We start from the raw sequence: 19,369 nt of genomic DNA, 5'->3' as shown, positions 1-19,369 counted from the left end.
TATGATGTGGCTATCGGCCGTGGATCACTCTGTTTGGCAGTGCTCTGCCCCTGTTTACGAACCATTTGGTTACTATTTTTGATTATCAGATTTGGCTATTTCCAATAGTCTGTATATTAACACCAGGAAATAACCCCTCCTGTTGGTAGTCTTTCATCTATACTACTTGGACACCTGTATATGAGGCTTTCTCCTGCAAGACAGTGAGATTTGTTCTCTTTTTTTTTTTTTTGTTACCTTGAATACCTTGATTGTGTCCTGAAGAAGCCTATTGGTGAAACGTGTCAATACACAAGGACTCATTGTATACTCTGTTCATTTGATATTTTTAACCCCTGATTGCTCTATACATGTATTGTATGTTCATAATAAACATTATTTTTATATATCTTGCTAATTGTTTCATATGTCTTTAAAGTCCGACTAAAGCATACCTACCAAGTATCCTCTCTTCTTCTCTGTTCCCCCTAAACTTTTGGATGTGATAACGTGAGTGCTTTCCTTCCTATTTTTAATTTTGAAGTATTATTGAGGACAGTTGTGGGTATGTGCACATGTAATACACTACTACCTACATATATTTTTTGTTTCTGTTGATAGAATATGTTTGGATTTTCGCCAAGATGGTAAAGGCTTATTCATTTAATCGTTCCTTCTTTTTTTTTTTGTAGAGGCAAAGGCAGCTGCTCCTGTTTGTTTCCGAGAAGTAAACTCCAAAGGGGACCGATTCGGGAACTGTGGTTTACATGGCAATGTGTACAAATCATGTGATGCCAGGCAAGTAACTGTATTGGGAACTGAAAAATATTGCTTCAAAGCCTGTAATGTAACATGTAAAGGACAACAGGTTGTGGACTGTAGCACTGAGCATATACTTATCAATTGTCTGGAGTAATTTGAGCATTTGTTGTTCAGGTACCTGAAATGACAGGTACTCTTTAAATGTAAGGACTCATTCTTGCTGGTAGTTAGAATCTTTAATATTTGCAAACAAAATGAAGGTTTCCCATTTAGAGGAATAAGCTGTCAGGTTACATTGATTTTTATCCACCCTAGGTAAACAATTTTTTTACAGGGTACCTAACCTCCCCCTATGGTTTTGCAGATCCAGTGAAAAATCCAAGCATAGCATAAGTTCAGTTTTACATAATAATACCCCTAGAACCTCCTCAATACAGTTAGTTCCCCTCATAAATGCGTTTTTTTACAACATCCTTGACCTGTAAGAGATTTATTGCCAGATTGCCTGCGAAAAAATGCATCATAGACCTAAAGTGTAACTACACTGCATCTGAGCACCAAAAGCACAATTTATTCATTTTTAATATTCAAAGCAAACTCCCCCATCCATCCATGTCTCCATGCTTTATTTTGTTGAGAAATCACTTTGAAAAACACCCCTAGCATTTCTGGCCATGGTCATCTTGAGTAAGGGCAGATGATTCATGGAGCATTTACTTCCTGGAATCCATCTACCCTTCGCTCAGGCATGCGGGCAGCAGTTTGTGCCTAGCTGAGAAAACCCCTCGTCAAATCCTGGGATGTATGACATCAACCCACACGAGAAACCAGGAAGTAACTGACGAAAAAGAAAGTTTAAAACCAGTAAATATATACTTTCCTATCTGTTTACTATTGCTAGCAGCATAAGGACTTAAAACAGTCAATGGTGATTGAGAGAATGACGTTCTGCTTTAAGCTGGCTGTAGATGGATTGAAATTCGGCTGGTTCAGCGTGGTTTGGCCAAATTTCGATTTATCTATTGCCATTCCCGCTCCACAGGAGTCAATCTAATATTCCACTTTTGTCAAACGGGATGTTGAAAATTTTTAATTCGATCAGCAGCTGGAGCGGTGCAGATTGCTCCATCCACCTCCCTTCTGTGGATAGGGGAATCTGTGGCACACTTTACATTGATGACATGCGGGAGCAATGTTCTATCTGTGGAAGGTTAGGAAACAATGATTTTACTTGCTGGTAGCATAGTATCTGACCACAGATACCACAGGCATCAAATGAGCCAAGTACAAATCTGCAGGGCTGACTTTAAGCCCCCCTGTTATGCCCTGTACACACAGTCGGAATTTCCGACGGAAAATGTGCGATCGGATCGTGTTGTTGGAAAATCCGATCGTGTGTGGGCTCTATCGGACTTTTTCCATCTGAATTTCCAACACACAAAGTTTGAGAGCTTGATCTAAAATTTTCTGACCACAAAATCCGTGTTTTAAGGTTTCTTACAACCCCTGTTAATGAAACTTTTGCTGGTCAACTTGACCTATTAAAGGAAGTAGAAACATACTCAATCTGCTGGACAGTTAATACAACTATGTTAAGGAGAGCACTCAGAAAAAACAAACTGCTGTCAGGACAGATTGCAGTATATTTGTCATTGTTCCCTTAGTTCCACTTTAACGCATTGACTTCAATAAATTTCTGTAGGGAAGGGTACTGCCTATATTTCCCAGACCCTTACTGTATGTCATTACTCTTTGTGCTAACCTGTACTATAGGAATGCTATGTGTGGGAAGCTGCAGTGTGAGAATGTAGACACCATGCCTGTCTTTGGTATTGAACCAGCAGTTATCAAGTCTACCATCCAGGGCACCGTATGCTGGGGAGTGGATTTCCAGCTGGGCACCGATGTCCCAGATCCTGCTATGGTCAATGAGGGCACCAAATGTGACAATGGCAAAGTAAGTAGTGGACCAACATCTGCTCACTATGTGTTTATTGAATTCTCTATTTCAAATCTGTAGATTGTGAACGCCTTGTTTATTTCTTAGTATATCGGTTACATGTGACCTGACCGGTGGTACTGCTCTTTTCTGATGTGATCTCTCTGTATATCTATAAATACTATTCTGTAAATATAAGCAGTCACTGGGTACATTCAGGCTAGGTTCACACTAGTGCTCCTGCAATTTGATCTGGCTTTCAGTGTAATTATGCAGTGCAATCTGATTACCGTATGTTCTCACGCATTGTTGATGCGCCCCCCTTCAAACCCATTCCAGACTCAAAGGGTCTTGTATGGATTTTTAGGGGGGACCCTACACCTTTTTCTTTTTTCTGGTGTGGGGTCCCCCCTTAAAATCCATACCAGACCTAGAGGACCTAGTATAGATTGTGTGGACCCCTACAGAATATTATTTTTTTTCTTTTCATGGACAGGCTCCTTTGTTACACTCTGCTGTTAGCCAGGAATACCCGTTTGACAGCAGAGGTGAGTCCTTGGCTGTTAGGATGCCGGAAGGTGCTGTACATTAGAGCTGCATGATTAATCGTTAAGAATTGTTATCCCCATTGCGATCTTGACAAAGTATTTCCAGATTCTTCTATGCAGAGAATTCTCTCTGCTCTGCTAAAGCCGACAGCCATCAAAAGAAAGGAAAAATAAAACAAAACAAAAAAACTGCAGTCTGCCAAGAATCGCAACATTTTTTAGCAGAACCGGAACTTCAGTGTAAACATTGTAACAATTTGTCCTTTAGATCAAAGGAATACAATTTGGTGTGTAAATGAGGGAAGTTTAACCACTTAAACACTAAACCTTTTTCTGACATTTGTTGGTTTCAAGTTAAAGCGGAGTTCCAACTGTATACAATTTTATAAAAAAAATTATTTTTATTTTTAAGATTAATATCTTTGAATTAGAACTCACGTTTTTATGATCTATCGCAGCTCGATTGGCGATTTGCAATCAAAAGATATCTTTTATTTTTGTCTCCTGGCGTGTTCCATTTTGCTTGTGGGCATATAAAGGCCACAAGCACTATCTTCCGGGATACATTGCTGCTGAGCGACCAGCATGCAACCTCCGTTCTTGCACATGCACAGTGTGTTTGGCTCACAGCGTCATCAACTTCTGACTTTGCAGTCACAACTGGCTCAGTCGTTGGAAGTGCCCATCACTGTTGTGATGGCAACTGTCGTCATCACGTCACTTCCAGTTTCGAAATATCGTGATCACGAGCAGCTGCCATCCACACTGACTCCTGGGAATTATGACACAAAACTCCCAAGAGACAGTGCGCCACCGGATATGACGGACATATCTGCGGGTCTCAGAAGCCGGAAACTGGATGCAAAACAGAAGTATTTGGGTAAGGAGACAAAAAAAAAAATTACAATGCTTTATCTATATGGTATAATAATCATTTTGAGAAAAGTTCTAAAAGTGGGTTCTGCTTTTTTTTTTGCTAGAAAATGACTTCAAACCCTCAAACATTTTTTATATATATCTATATATATATATATATATATATATATATATATATATATATATATATATATATATATATATATATATATATATATATATATATATATATATATATTATTTTAGTAGAGATCCTAGAGAATAAATGGTGGTTGTTGCAATATTTTATGTCATGCTGTATTTGCGCAGCAGTCGTTCAAATGCAATTTTTGGGGAAAAAATTTGACTTTTAATGAATTAAAAAAAAAACTAACCAGTAAAGTTAGCTCAATTTCTTTTGTATAATGTGAAAGATTTTACGCCGTGAGAATCGTGATCTTTTTATTCTGCGCAAAAAAATTGTGATTCTAATTTTGGCCAGAATCGTGCAGCTCTACCGTACATGCATTTTTGCTGCATTCCGATTGAAGCATTTGGGGCCAAAATTGCCCTAGAATACCACCAAAGTGGTACAGAGTGACCCTTTTCTCAAAATCCCACCATTCTTTGCCTCATTGATGTAAACGGGCACCTTGAGTGTGATTTCCAATGTGATGTGATTCTGTGCAACTCAAATGGCATCTGAAATCACTGTTGTAAACCAGGCCTCAGATCTGGTTCTCTAATCTTTGTTTTTTGTTTGCTTTTTTTCAGATTTGCCAGAATTTCCAGTGTGTTGATGTGTCAGTACTGAAGTATGACTGTGATGTGCAGGAGAAATGTGGAGGTAACGGGGTAAGTATGTTGTATTCACAAACTACGCCCTACCCTGTATTCCCTTCAAGACCATTGCAGTGTACAGATATTAGCTGTTCTGTTAAAGCTGAAGGGGAAAATGAAAAACTACTCTTGCAGTGGGGGATTCTCTCGCACTGCAGGGGGGGGGGGGGTTGACCCTGACAAGTAGATTGGTCTTGTTGGAGTTTTAGTACCGGTTCGTGATTAATAAAACAAATATCTGCATGTGTGTTGGCCAACAGATTGTAACCCAGATGGATTCAATTATTGTTTCTGATAACTCATGCTTTCAGCCAGTATCGTATGTGTTGCTTTGTTGAATATTTTTTAATTGATTTTGAGTCCCTTGTTTCTGATTGGTCATATCTAAATTAGTTACATATCACTAAGAGAATGGCCACAGAAAGTGTACCAGATGCAGTGCCCTTTTATGAAAGTGAAAATGAAAGAGTGACACAATTTTTTTTATCAATAACACTATTTAATCGGTTACTTTGCTCTGAATAAAAGAATGATATGAGATTACAATCTTTGAAAGTATAAAAGCATGCATCTTTCCGGACAAGGGGCATTCCTCCCTCCCCATTCAAGCACTGTTTTGCTGAAATGATGGCCCTGTCCTACTAGTAAGGTAGCAGCCCAAACCTCCAAAGGGGGTGCAATCGCCACCACTCATGCACAGAACCACCTACTAACTACCAGTAACTGTCTGAATAAAACAAAGGATGTTTTTCTTTTCTCAGGTGTGTAACAGCAACAAGAACTGCCACTGTAATGATGGCTGGGCCTACCCTGACTGCAAGAAGAAGGGCTTTGGTGGAAGTATCGACAGCGGCCCTACATATAATGGTATGATAATTTTGACTCTACTGTTTGAGGACCATCTCATGGGAAAACGTAAAGGCTAAGTTCATATTTCAATAAAAAATAATAAATGCACGTCTTTTTTGAAGGTGAAAAAAATGTACATTTATTATTTTTTAAAACAGGAGCCTAGAAAGCATTGTACCTATAATCAGGAGATCATGGGTGCAATGTCGGGCTCCTGCAGCTCTGTTACCTGTACCTCCATACTGGCTGTCATTGCAGAGCTGTAGGCAGCGTGAATGAACTACAGGCATGCTGATCATTGCACCGCAGTTCAATCAGGCTCGGTTTCCACTACTGCAAGTTGTTACATGAGTTGACACATCTGAAGTCACATGACAAGTCAAAACCCATGTATTTCAATGGTCCTTTTTCTGATTGGTGCAACTCAAGTCGCAGCGGCTCCAAAAAAAGGTTTTTGCACTACTTTATTCCCGACTTTGCGATTTGTTCTCACATGGTTTTCACCGGTCACATGACATTGCATTGCAAAGTTGCACTGTAAATCACGCGACTTTGGGATTGCAATAGTGGAAACAGAGCCGTAAACTACAAGTACATCTGCTGCAGTGGATGACGGTAGTTGTAGTTTATATATTCACAGGAAACTGATGTGGCTGTGTGGGCAGAGTCCGGCAAATAGAATGCAGCAAGGAAAAAAAAAATTGTACTTTTAGAACCACTTTTAACCCTATCCGTACTGTGCTACCAGACCTCATTATCTGTTATAAATTAGATTTGCGCACAGTCTGTCCTAACAAAGGGTTAAAGACCTCCATGCTTGGGTGGTACATTGTGTGCTTAAAATAAACTGTCACTCAGTTTGTCCCTATAATTGTACTTTAAAATTGTTCATAACACGTTGCAAGTGACCTATGTATTAACCTGTTCCAAAGAAACAACTAGAAGGATGCTGTTTGATGGAAACACATAACAGACATATAGTAGGGCGTCTTAAACATAAATGCAAAAATGAAAATGCACTTTAAAAAGTGATGCACTGGAAATAGATGGTGAACACTCACCACACGTGGAGTCCTTGTCCCCAACAGTGCCTTCTTTTGTGTTTTCGTCACAGATAAAGACACATCTCTAAGGGATGGCCTGCTGGTTTTCTTCTTCCTGATCGTCCCACTTCTGGCGCTGGGAGCCTTTGTATTTTTGAGAAGAAATAGTCTTAAACGGAGATTCTGCAGGAAGAAGAGATCTCAGGAGAATGAGTAAGTAAAATACTGACTTAATACAGTTAGACAAGTGTAATAACCTATGTACGAATATACGAAGGCATCAGTCAGATACTAGTTTCCTGTAGCACTTCTGCAAACCGATTCATTCTGATACATTACTGCACTAATTACATGACTTTTGCACTGCCTTATCGAACTACCTCAGAAAGGAAAATGATAAATGTTTTTCAATTTTTTTTACAAATAAATTTGTGAAAAATGTGGCGTGCATTTGTATTCAATCCCCCCCTACTACTTAATACTTTGTAGAACCCCCTTTCGCTGTAGTTACAGCTGCAAGTCTTTTTGGGGATGTCTCTACCAGCTTTGCACATCTAGAGTGTGACATTTTTGTCCATTCTTCTTTGCAAAGTAGCTCAAGCTCTGTCAAATTGGATGGGGAGCATCTGTAAACAGGAATTTTAAAGTCTTGCCACAGATTCTCAATTGGATTTAGGTCTGGACTTTGACTGGGCCATTCTAACACATGAATATGCTTTGATGTAAACCATTCCATTGTAGCTCTGGATGTATGTTTAGGGTCGTTGTCTTTCAACAATGGCTTTCCTCTAGCCACTCTTCCATAAAGGCCAGATTTGTGAAGTGCAGGACTAATAGTTGTCCTGTGGACAGATTCTCCCACCTGAGCTGTGGATCTCTGCACCTCCTCCAGAGTTACCATGGGCCTCTTGGCTGCTTCTCTGATTAATGCTCTCCATGCCCGACCTGTCAGTTTAGGTGGACAGCCATGTCTTGGTAGGTTTGCAGTTGCGCCATACTCTTTCCCTTTTTCAGATGATGGATTGAACAGTGCTCTGTGAGATGTTCAAAGCTTGGGATATTTTTTTTATAACCTAACCCTGCTTTAAACTTCTCCACAACTTTTTCCCTGACCTGTCTGGTGTGTTCCTTGGCCTTCATGATGCAGTTGGTTCACTAAGGGGGCTTGTTGAACTAACCAAGAGGGCTGAATACAAATGCACGCCACACTTTTCAGATATTTATTTGTAAAAAATGTTGAAAACCATTTATCATTTTCCTTTCACTTCACAATTATGTGCCACGTTGTGCTGGTCCATCACATAAATTCCTAATAAAATACATTTACGTTTTTGGTTGTAACATGACAAAATGTGGACAATTGCAAGGGGTATGAATTTGTTTTCAAGGCACTGTAAATCCACTTTGTTTGCACCAAACAAACACAATTATTACCTTCTAAAAGTTACAGTGATATCATCACAGTTCTGCTCTCTGTACAGGATATAAACAGCACAAAGAAAAGAAAGGGGCTCCACAGGCCCATTCATTACAGGCTGCCTACAGAACTAGAGAAAGGGGTGGATAGAAGACCAATTGCCCTTCACCAGGAGAGAGAGAGTAGCAATGATCGATTTTATTACAGGAAACTCCTGCACAGAGGAACAGCTACATTACTGCACACATCTGGAAAAAATATACAAAGCACATCAGAAATTAATTAAGATTACCCATGCCTCTTGTATTTAGAGAATCCTGGGAATTAAAGGGGTTCTACAGCCTTATTAAAAAAAATAATAAGTCAGCAGCTACAAATACTTTTAACACAAGGACACTCCCCTATCCAGGGGTCCAGCGTTGTGATCACCCAAACTGCTTTTTCACTTTGAGTCCCGTTGTCAGAGTGTTTATTTTGGGCAGCCAGCTGTGATAGCTGGTGGCTTCACAGCCAGCTGCCCACTGTGCATGGGCAACCTGCACTGTGCTTTGTGAATGGCCCTGCAGCCTTCTGGGACCTGTGATGTTTCCCAGAAGGCTGCAGGAGATGGGGGAGAACTCCCCCCCCACAGCGATCCCACCAGAAGTCTAAACAAGGTACCCACTTCCCCCCCACCTCTCCAAAAAGTGGCAAAAACAGATGGTGAGGGGGAAAGAGGGCCTAAATTGGAACTTCCCTTTTTAGGATGAGGTTCTGCTTTAAGCTTCCTGCACCGTTATAATGGTGCAGGAAACTGTCAGGAGTGGCATGTGCCACATTAGCTAAGTAGACTGACCTATTCCTGAGTGAAACTAGCAAAGTTCTGTGCCTAATTTTACATATAAAAAAAGCCACAGATTCACATCAGGTGTGACCTGTTGTATGGGATGTGAGCTGTTAATAGACAGCTCACATCCCCCTCTCTGTTTGTGCACAGATTACAATACACAAACTGAGCCTGAAGGTTTAACAACCCCCCTCCTCATTGTAGTAATGGCAGAGAGATTGGACCATGTAGCTCCAGCTCTCATTTTATCTGTGCTGCCTGTCACAGACACGGCAGAAGTACTAATCGCTCTTAATTAACAAAGGTGCTTGCACCCCTTGTGTTAAATTGAAGCAGCATCTGCTCTGTTTTGTATGGTTAGAAGAGTAGTGCAAGCTTGTGCTTCCCCACAACTTTGTTAATTTTCCTCAATATTTGCTTATCCCAGAGTTAAGCTTTAAAGTATATAAACCTAAGAACAAAGATTTGTTTCTTCATGGGTTTATAGGCTCATACCTTCAGGTGATTGCACACTGGCAAAGCTTTTGAAGACAAGCCCCCTGGGTGTCCCCCTATAACCTGAACCCACTTCTTCAGTCCTAGTGTCCTAAGGTGTTGACCTCTTCTCTATTACAGAGAAATTACTCTTAGCGCAACTGGTTTATTTATTTTTACTTAAAATTGTTCAATCAACTCTTCACTTTTTTGTATTATAAAACACAAATGTAATTTCCTTTTTGTTCATGGGGGGGGGGGGGGTGTTGCGTGCAAAGACAAACTTAAACATTTTGGGATATATTGCCACCTACTGGAGGCTTGGGTACTGACAAACGAAAAATCTTTAGACCAGCTCAGGATAATGTACTGCAAAGCAACAAGAAAAACCTTGTGCTTGGTGTTCAAATTATGGGCAAGACTGCAGCTACCTCCTCTATCTGAATACAGGATACAAATAAACTACAAAACATAAAATGTGCTCTATCCCGTGAAATCATCACAGAAAGTGTTAAAAGTGCTCAATTCATATAAAAGATCAGAAAACAACAAACACAATTCATAGAACCATAAGCTGTTTACTGTGTGCTAATTCATATAGGCATCGATTCGTAAATAAAGTGTAAATATGCATATGAATTCAAATAACCTCAATTTCAGTATACTGCATAAAGTGTCACAAATATTAAAGTTCCAAAAAATATATAACGTGCAAAAAAAAATTTAAATGTCCATGAATGACCAAGTGAAAGAGTCCATCCACTGCTGTCGGCATAAGAAAACCAATTCCTTGATTGTTGCACCTCTGAGTGAGAGATTTTCACCACCAACACAGAGCCCTTACCAAAATCTAACCTCCACATTATAAGAGGTTCATGAAGCACAGTTAGCCACCAATCCACAGCATAGCGGTCCACAACTTTAATTGATGGCCCCTGATATACCTTCTGTCTCCAATGCATTCACACCCAGAGGAGCACCAGTAACTTTCATTGTGCATGTACTATCAGCGCCTGATGCTGGATTACATGCTAAGGCATTACTGTTGTTTGTGGGTACTGCATGGTTTTTGAGGGACATCTCTTTAACTAGCTCCTGATACTATTATCGAGGATGCAGCTGATGGCAAAAGTCTTATCGCTCTTTTTGACTTGGGAGGAGTGAAAAAAGAGAAGGGACATTTTCTAAATCTCCTTGTTAAGACCCACCCCCCCTTCCCCCCAAAGCTTGGTTTCCAATCAACCTGCAAGGTCTGGCACTCAAAATCTGCCAAATCCTTCTAAAAGCTTCCCTTGTCATGAAGGTTGTACCCCCACATTCCAGAGTGGGGGATGTCTGTTAACCCCTGTGGACACTGGCAACTCAGAAGCTTGGGAACAGAAAGTGCTATACCAAGGCTAAGAACTAGAGTTTCACTCTTTTACCCCCTCTCGTTTCTCATCTACAACCTTACCACAAAGATTAGAAGATCTCCATCAAGCCCACTCGGGTCTTCTGGCGTAAAGTGTCATTGCCCCATTTCCAGTGGCAGAATGGTTTCAGGGGTTTTACTCCAACTTTATGCACCATTCCGAAACCCAAAGGTGGTTTCTGCCCAATCTTGGATTTCAAACTTCTAAATATCTTTATCCAGGTCCAGAAATTCCACATGGAATCCACTGAATCTGTTTTGGCTTCCTTTCACCAGGTAGGCTTTCTATCTTTTGTAGACATCAAGGATACTTACCCCGATCTCTACAGCACACTAGAGATTCCTACACTGTGTTGTGGGGCCCCTGTAAAACCAATTTATGGACTTGTTCTTTGACCTCTCGTTTGCACCTTTGGGTATTCACCAAGGCACTGGTCCCAGTATTATCCCTGCTTACACGATAGTGGCTCCATTGTTGGATACTTGGACCACCACCTACTGAGGGAATAGTCAGAGCAGGCAGTGTTGGGCAAAATGTCAGTCACTGGAACAGACTCATAATTTGCAGTATCTAGGTTTAGTCCTGGACACTGCTCAGATCAGAGTGTTCTTCCACAGGAGAAACTGCAGACTCTCCGGTCTCAGATTTGTGAATTCTCCAATTGTATAATGTCATTGCCGTGGTGTACATCAGTCATCAGGGGTGAATAAAGATCCATTGTGGTCCTGGACAAAACTCCAGCCTTTTTGTACCGTCCAGGCACAGACACATTTCATTACAACACAGTTCATCAGGAACAGCTCCTGATGACATCTGCTGTGATAAAACACATTGAACAAAGTAAGTGACATCAGCATGCACAGAAAACTAGGCGCTGGTTCTGGAATAGCACCAAAAGACTGTAAATGTTTTAACTTATTTTAATGTATTAAAAAGGTAAACATTTACACTATGAAGTATATCTTCTGTTTTTCTCTGTTTAATGCACTAATGTGGATTGCTGGATGTTTAAAGCCCCTCAAGTAGGACAGATTTTGCCTAAGGAGGTGTATATTGTCCTTTGGGAAAAGTGCTGTAAGACCTTTTATGATATAAAGGTCCTCTGTATTTGGTGAGTCAGTCCCAACTAAGGGGGCACGGAGGGATTTAAAAAGCACCTGGAATATCCTGGTTATAGCACACTTTATTTATATTTGTGGTGGATGATTGATGGCTGCTTTTAGATACTACACGGCTTGGATGAAAAAGTTTATCATTGATCAAGCACTAAGATTTACACTTAATTGAACTTCATAATGCACTTTAAATGTGGTATTCAATAGTATTTTAAAGTTTACATGTGTTTTATATTGTTCTTTTTCCCCAATCGTCTTTCAGGACAGCCACCTTTGAGAGACACTGGCTCCTCCCCTCTTAGGAATCACCGCCTTCATTTTCATGATTTAAGCCTCCTCCTCCCTTCGTTCCTCAGTTATGGTGTTTCCTCCGGTGGGGAGACACCGCTAAGGAACCTTAGCTGAATCAGTTGGAGAGACTGAAACTATCCGAGCGGAGCTCTGGCCCCACTCGGCAGTCCGATCGTCTATCGGTCTACTTTCGGCAGTCCGGCCAGCTGGTAAGCTGAATTTCAGCTGGGGAGCTGAATTTTTGTACTGTCCATACACTCTAAACTTCGCTTGGGGAAAGCAGGAAGTCTTTAGAGGTTCATCCCTTCGTTCGCCCGCAGGAGGGTGCTTCAACGGGATAGGCAGTCCGGTCGGCTGGGGAGCTGAACTCTTGTACTGACCTTTTTTACACGCACTCTAATCTTCGCTTGGGGAAAGCAGGAAGTTTTAGGGAGGTCCATCCATTCGTTTTCGCCCAGTGGGGCGCTGCAACAGGACGTCCTAGGTCCCCCTGTGTTTGCAGTCGGCTTGGAGCTGGAGGCCGGACCAGATGACGGGCAAAGTCAGTTCTGGTGGGGGCGGACGTCTTCGTTGAACCCGCGTCTTCCGGTTCCGGACGCGGACGGAAGGAGGACCAAGCGTTCGGCTGGTGCAGCCTCTCTTCTAAGTTGCACAGGTAGCTTTGGAGGCACGTTCGTACCACTCTTCCTCAACAGGAGAATGTCCGAAGCAGTGGCTTCAGGAGCTCCAGGAGTAACGGCACCAGCCACTCAAAGGTAAAAGCCCTGGCGAGGGGTTCCCTTACCTTACAACCAGTAGCTCCACTGGTGTTTTTTCCCCCTAGGTGGTCGGGGGAAAGGGCAGTGCGTCTGGGATCCAGATGGAGATTGATCCTAGGGGAGGGCACTCCCGGTGGTCCTCTTAAGTAGTGCTGGTGTTTCTTTTTTTAGGATTTTATGCTGCTCTTTTATCTCTATGTCTCAGAGGCCTACGGCCACATCACCCTGAATGCGCTCGATCTCGTCTGATCTCGGATGCTAAGCAGGGTCGGGCCTGGTTAGTACCTGGATGGGAGACCGCCTGGGAATACCAGGTGCCATGGGGGACATGAGCAAATCTCCCCTTGGTTCTAGGAGGGAGCGTCCTTCATATAGAGCCTCTTTGGGGGAATCCCTGGTTCAGGGCACTTGGTTAAGAGTGTATTGAAGCACCGGATAGCTCAGTCAGACCTTTAACCTAAGGGTTCAGGGTTCAGGTCCCTGTTTGAGCGCCATCAGGAAACAGGCAGCAGAACACGGTGCATGTCTGGCGGCTTCTGTGAAAGTTCCAGTGGCCTCAGCTCCAGAGCACTCTTTCACCAGCACAGCAGAGTGTTCCACCTAACCCGATGGATGTTCCTCCTGCAGGTTAAGGGAGAGTCTAGAGGGTTCCAGAGAGGAAGTTGAGGAAGAAGTTGACAGTGCCGTCTCAGACTCCCAGGGGAATCTGATGGTGAGGGCTTGGGTGGGGAACCCAAAAGAACCTCACGATGTAAACTTCCCCCTGGATGAAGTGGATAAGCTCTTGGGAGCTATTCATACCACTTTAGGCATACAAGAGAAAAAGAAGGCATTGTCACCCCACGATCAGACGTACTAGGGCCTGGGGGAAGCGGGTGTTCCCGGTTCATGACGTCTTGATCGATGCCATCAGAAATGGCGGGGTCCCGAAGGAAAACCTTTCTTTTCTGGTGCATTAAAACAAAGGTTTTTTTCTTGGGCGGAAGAGGAAGCTCTTGTCTGGAATAGAATCTCCCAGGTTAGAGGCTACCTTTCTTCAGATGTCCAGGCATACTGACCTGTCCTCGGGGACATGGGAATACTTTCAGACCCTATGGTTTGAAATGATGGACTCACTTCTGAAGGATGCATGGGTTTTTTCTCTTAAGAAAATATCTAAGCCTGCCATAGCGGCCACAGGGGTGGCTCATAATATGAAGTGTCGGCTTAGCCAGATTAATGCATGAAGCAATGACGGCAGAGGAGACTTTCTATCCTCCTTTCCCACGCTGCTTAAGGAGTTGGCATACGCTGCTTCGATTCAATCCAGGCGAATGTATGCAAGATCTTCGGCTCTGACCAACTCAGCCTGGAGGGCCTTAAGGCTGAAGACATGGCAGGGGGTCAAGGCGTCCAATGCAAAAGCTCTGTGTAATCCTTTTTTACTGGAGACCTGCTGTTTTTGGCCAGGTCTTGAAGCAGTGCGAGATCGCACGGCTGATAAGATAAAGGCCGTTTCCCTTAAGAGGAAATATATAAAAAGGGGCCTTCCTCCCCCAGTGGGAGATGATCACCTCCAATTAGTTTGTGATGAGGATCATCAGAAGAGGTTACCGTTGGGAGTTTTCAGAACTCCCCCCTGTTTGAGACTCCTTGTCACTGAGCTGCCAAAATGTGCCCTTCTTTCCTCTTCAGGAGTTAGAGGAACAGGAAGTGGTAATACAGGTCCCAGCAGGATAGATAGGAAGGGCTCCTATTCTCACTTTTTTGTGGTTCACAAGCCTTTGGAAAAAGTTCAGGCTCATCCTGAACCTGAAGCGTCTGTGTGTCTTAGTCACCTACAGACGGCTTTCGTTGGTTTTGGTTACTGGGTGAGGGCACCTCTTCCACCAAAACTGTTTCAGGGCATGGATAGTAAGGATGCATACCTGCATATTCCCATCGCAGAGAACCACCAGCGTTTCCTTAGGCTGGCAGTGATAACTTCTGTAGGGGTGCTACACCTTCAGTTCAAAACACTTCCCTTTTGGGCTATCCCTTTCCTCCTCGTATCTTCACCAAAGTGATGGTAGAAGTTCTGGCATTCCTGCGTCTCAGGGGAGTCTCGGTGATCGTGTGTCTTGACGATCTTCTCCTGTTTGTACCTTCTCTGGCGCAGTCTATTTGGGATCCACAGGTAACAAAAGACCTGTTGGTGAGCCTGGGTTGGCCTCTGAACCTAGAGAAACCCAACTTAAATTCCTTACCAGGGGGTCACCTTCCTGGGGTAGGTGCTGGGCTCAACAGAACAAAAGGTCTTCCCTCCTTGGAGAAGATCCAGAAGATAGACCTAGCACTGTTGTTTCTCCAGGGCAACCGTCAAAAAACTCAGGCAGGTTGAGTTTACTGACAGCCACGCTCCTAGCAGTTCAGTGGACGGGGTCATGTTACCGTCCTCTGCAAACTATTTATCTTGAAGGTTTGGGACCACAGTCAAGGGTCTTGGGACTTTTTGGTTTCGGTTCCAACTCAGGTAAAGAGGTCCCTTTGGGAAAGGGAGCACGTTTGTTACAAGACCTAGAATGGAGTTTGCCAGTATCCAGGGTGGTTACAACCGATACGAACGGCTTAGGTTGGGGTACACACCTAGACTCCTGTTTGGTACAGGGTACCTGGGAGAGGAAGGAATCTAAGAGATCCTCAAATTGGAGGGAGTTGAGAACAGTAGATCTGGTTCTCAGGACCTTTCAGAGAGTTCTCTGGAGACTTCATGTAAGAGTCATGGAAACAATCCCTTGGCAGTGGCTTACGTCGACAGGACGGGGACTCCTGGAGCGGATCCTTATGGGTCCTAGCGAAGGCCATCCTCAGATGGGCCGAATATTAAAATCCTGTCTTTCCAGTGATCTGTTTGAAAGGAGAGCAAATTCTGATATTAGATTTCCTCAGAGCAACCAGGTTCTCAAGCAGGAGGTTTTTCGAATGGATCACCCAGAGTTGGGGGATTCCTTGGATAGACCTCTTTTTTTCTCAAGGGAAAACGCAAAGGAGGGGAGGTCGGGAGCAGACACACTAAAGCACAGAGTTAGGGTTTCTCTAAGTGCTATGCTTTCTCCCCTCCCGTTCTGATTCCTGCAGGGTCAGGGAAGTTTTCAGGTGGAGATTACTACCTGTTTTCTAATCACACCTCTTGGGCCCAGGAGGCCGTGGTTCTCCATTCTGAAGGGCCTGTCAGTGGAACCCCCCGGGTTTTCCCGGTCTAAGAGTGTCTCCTTTCCCAGGGTCCAATCTGCGGTCCCCAGGTGGATTCTTGCAGCTTGGCTACTGAGAAGGAATTGCCGAAGGGCAAAGGGGTCTCAGACTGTTTAATAGCCACTCTTCTGAATTGCAGGTAAATAGAAACTCAGACCATTTTCTTGAAGGTATGGAGGCGGTTCAACAGCTGGTGCTCAGAGAACTCCTTCAATGTGCACAGCCTTGTAGCCGTTCTAGAGTTCCTGCAGTCAGGGGCAGATAAAGGTTTAGCCCCATAAACATTGAAGAGTCAGGTTTTCGCTTTTAGCGTATTCCTGGAAGGGCATTTAATATCAGACCTTGGTATAGTATGGTTCTTAGAGCCTTAAGTAGGTAAAGACCAAGCCTTTGGTCGTCCCCTCCCCAGTCGGGGTCGCTCATTAGTTTTACAGGTTCTCACAAAGAACCTTTTCAGCAATTGGAATCTGGCTTGTTATGGTTGATTACTCTCAAAACTGTCTTTTTGAGACGATCACTACGGCAAGGAAAGTGAGTAAACTCGAAACCCTTTCTGTTAGGGCACTCCCTTTCCAGACCATTCAGTTTTTAAGACCATTCTGGCCTTTTTACCTAATGGTAGTCTCTAATCCTCAGAGAGTCCGAGAGATTATGCTGCCTATTTTTCGTTCAAAACCAGTGAGAGAACAGGAACACATCTTATTGGACGTTAGAAGATGTGTCCTTCATTATTTTGGTTGCACAAAGTCAGTTCAGGAAGTCTGATTTACTTTTAGTGTTACTTCCAAGGGCTAGGAAGGGTTCCAAAGCCTTTAGACGTACGCTAACCAGATGGTTAAGGTCAGCCATTGGGCAGACTTGCGTGGTTGGGGTATTAAAGCCTCCAGTTAGAATTAAAGCACACTCAGCCAGGACAGCGGCAACTCCGCAGACAAAGTGGGCTGGTGCGTCTCCTGAACAGATCTGTAGAGCCGCAACGTGGTTCAAGTTTTCTACGTTCGTGAAGCGCTATAGATTGGATCTTCTCTCAGCCAAAGACCAAGCCCTTTGGTCACAAGGTGCTGCAAGCAGTAGGTCCCATCCTAAGACAAGGTACTCGCTTATCCTCTCAAAGGTGGCTGTCCTGAAAGACGATTGGGGAAAAATGGAGTTACGTACCGGTAACATCCTTTTCCAGGAGTCTTTCAGGACAGCACCGGTTCCCACCCAGGTTTTTTGCAGATCATCGGGAACTCATCACATGAGACCGTCAGGTAAGACTAAAAGTTTATTTGTTTGACGTGTTCTTGTGTCTCCCCAGTTGGCCGGAGGTACTCTGGAAGAACTGAGGAACAAAGGGAGGAGGAGGCTTAAATCATGAAAATGAAGGCGGTGTTTCCTAAGAGGGGAGGAGCCAGTGTCTCTCAAAGGTGGCTGTCCTGAAAGACTCCTGGAAAAGGATGTTACCGGTACGTAACTCCATTTTTTTTTTATTTACTCCTTACATATTTATGGTTTTGCAAATGTGTAATATGTAATATATGCTGAAGGATGTATATTCATTACATTCCTCTTAAATTAAGAATGCTCTATTGAGAAACCTTTTGTATGGGGCTTTATATATTAATAGGTTCAGCACTGCACATAATTTATTTGATATAGATCACCGTCCAAGATTGTGTTCTTAAAGATCATCTTCCACCCTTTCAACTGTTTCTCACATTTGCATAGCTGCCGCTTGTTCTGTTCTCATGCTACTAAATTTTACCAAGTGAACATTTAGGCCTCATTTAATTCTATCTTTAGGCCTAAGATCCTTCAGGCAGTCCTGAGGTCTGTTTTAATCTGGCTTGTATGCATTCGTTTTCTGTGTTGCCCACCTCTCAGTTTGACTGTTTTCGGACATCCCAAAGGTTAAAGACTTCCTGTGTCGCTTAATGGACCAGAATTAAAAGAAGGTCTTTGAATTCACTGTAATATCCCTTTATTTTGGAAACTATTAAGGGACACAGGTCCCATCCCTTTGTGTTTATGATCATGCTCTCAGTAAAGCAGTTCTACAGGACTGAGGCATGCTGGTAGTGAGGGGGGGGGGGGAGATTGAAGTTATCCTTAGCTGGCCTACAGTGTTTTTGTTTGCTAGTGTCTGTTCCTCCTGTAGGTGACAGTATAACCCAAAGGTTAACTTGTTAACTTCCTGTGTCCCTCATTGGATGCCAAGAAAAGGCATTTATAGTCAGTACAAAACATCCTATTATATTGCAGCTTTCCAGTCCCTAGATGTGGTGTTTGCATTAGTTTTCTTTTTCAAGCAAAGAACTTTTCTGAAAGTACAAAAATATGCATGTTGCTTTTGCCAAACTTCCCATGTGTTTGTAACTTGTTTTGAATTGAAATTGTTAACGTTGTTTATCTTTACAAGTTATCTTCTGTAAACAACTAATTCCCTCATCCCTAATGTAATGGAGATGAGAGGAGGCTATGGGGTCCAAATCAGGACAGAAGTTCTGTTACTTCTCCAGTCTATCCAACACGAAAAAAGGTTTTGATTGAAGTTGCACTTCAAATTCTGAAAATGGTGTTATTTTTTTCAGCGCGAAACTGGATGGAGAGAGATCAGCACCACGGAAGACTCCTGGTAGAAATGATCCTCCTACTGGTCCTCCAAGGAACCCACCACAGAAAAATGGAGGGAATGGTCCCCCAACAGGCCAGACAAGGAATCCTCCACATGGACAACCTTCAAGGATACCTCCAATGTCTGGGCCCCCAAGGAATCAACAACATGTTCCTCCAGGTGGTGGACAAACATCTAGCGCCCCTCCAAGAAATGTGCCACCCATGGGACCCAACAGAAACATCCACCAACCAACTCATGAACCTGTAAGTGGCCTTATATGAGAGAGACAGATATTTCTAATTTAAGTCCTTTACGACTCGGTTAATAAGCCTGAGGGAAAGGGTTGTTTTACTTAATTGATGATTCCCTTCAGAATGTCAGCATCTGAGTACAAAAAAAAGTTCTGCCATATCTTAATCAGCAATGGTTTTGCACAGAGCAGCACCAGTCCT

The 19,369-nt window shown here is 43.0% G+C and overlaps 1 protein-coding gene and 1 pseudogene across 1 annotated transcript in view; both read left to right on the top strand.

Moving 5' to 3' along the window:
- The window catches only part of ADAM9 (ADAM metallopeptidase domain 9), a 171,467-nt gene that overhangs the window by 139,070 nt on the left and 13,028 nt on the right, over positions 1-19,369 (top strand). Inside the window, exons 15-20 of the mRNA XM_077469959.1 lie at positions 672-777; positions 2,515-2,698; positions 4,858-4,938; positions 5,685-5,790; positions 6,887-7,028; positions 18,892-19,180. Of these exons, the coding sequence (XP_077326085.1) occupies positions 672-777; positions 2,515-2,698; positions 4,858-4,938; positions 5,685-5,790; positions 6,887-7,028; positions 18,892-19,180 (908 nt within the window). The remainder of the gene's footprint in view (positions 1-671; positions 778-2,514; positions 2,699-4,857; positions 4,939-5,684; positions 5,791-6,886; positions 7,029-18,891; positions 19,181-19,369) is intronic.
- On the top strand, positions 13,316-13,434 carry LOC143965343 (5S ribosomal RNA; annotated as a pseudogene).

Source organism: Lithobates pipiens, unplaced genomic scaffold, assembly GCF_037356315.1.
Source record: "Lithobates pipiens isolate NorthernLeopardFrog02 unplaced genomic scaffold, aLitPip1_a1.2 Scaffold_8, whole genome shotgun sequence".
NCBI lineage: Eukaryota > Metazoa > Chordata > Amphibia > Anura > Ranidae > Lithobates > Lithobates pipiens.
The sequence above is the reverse complement of the archived record's forward strand: the minus strand, read 5'-3'. Positions and strand labels throughout refer to the sequence as shown.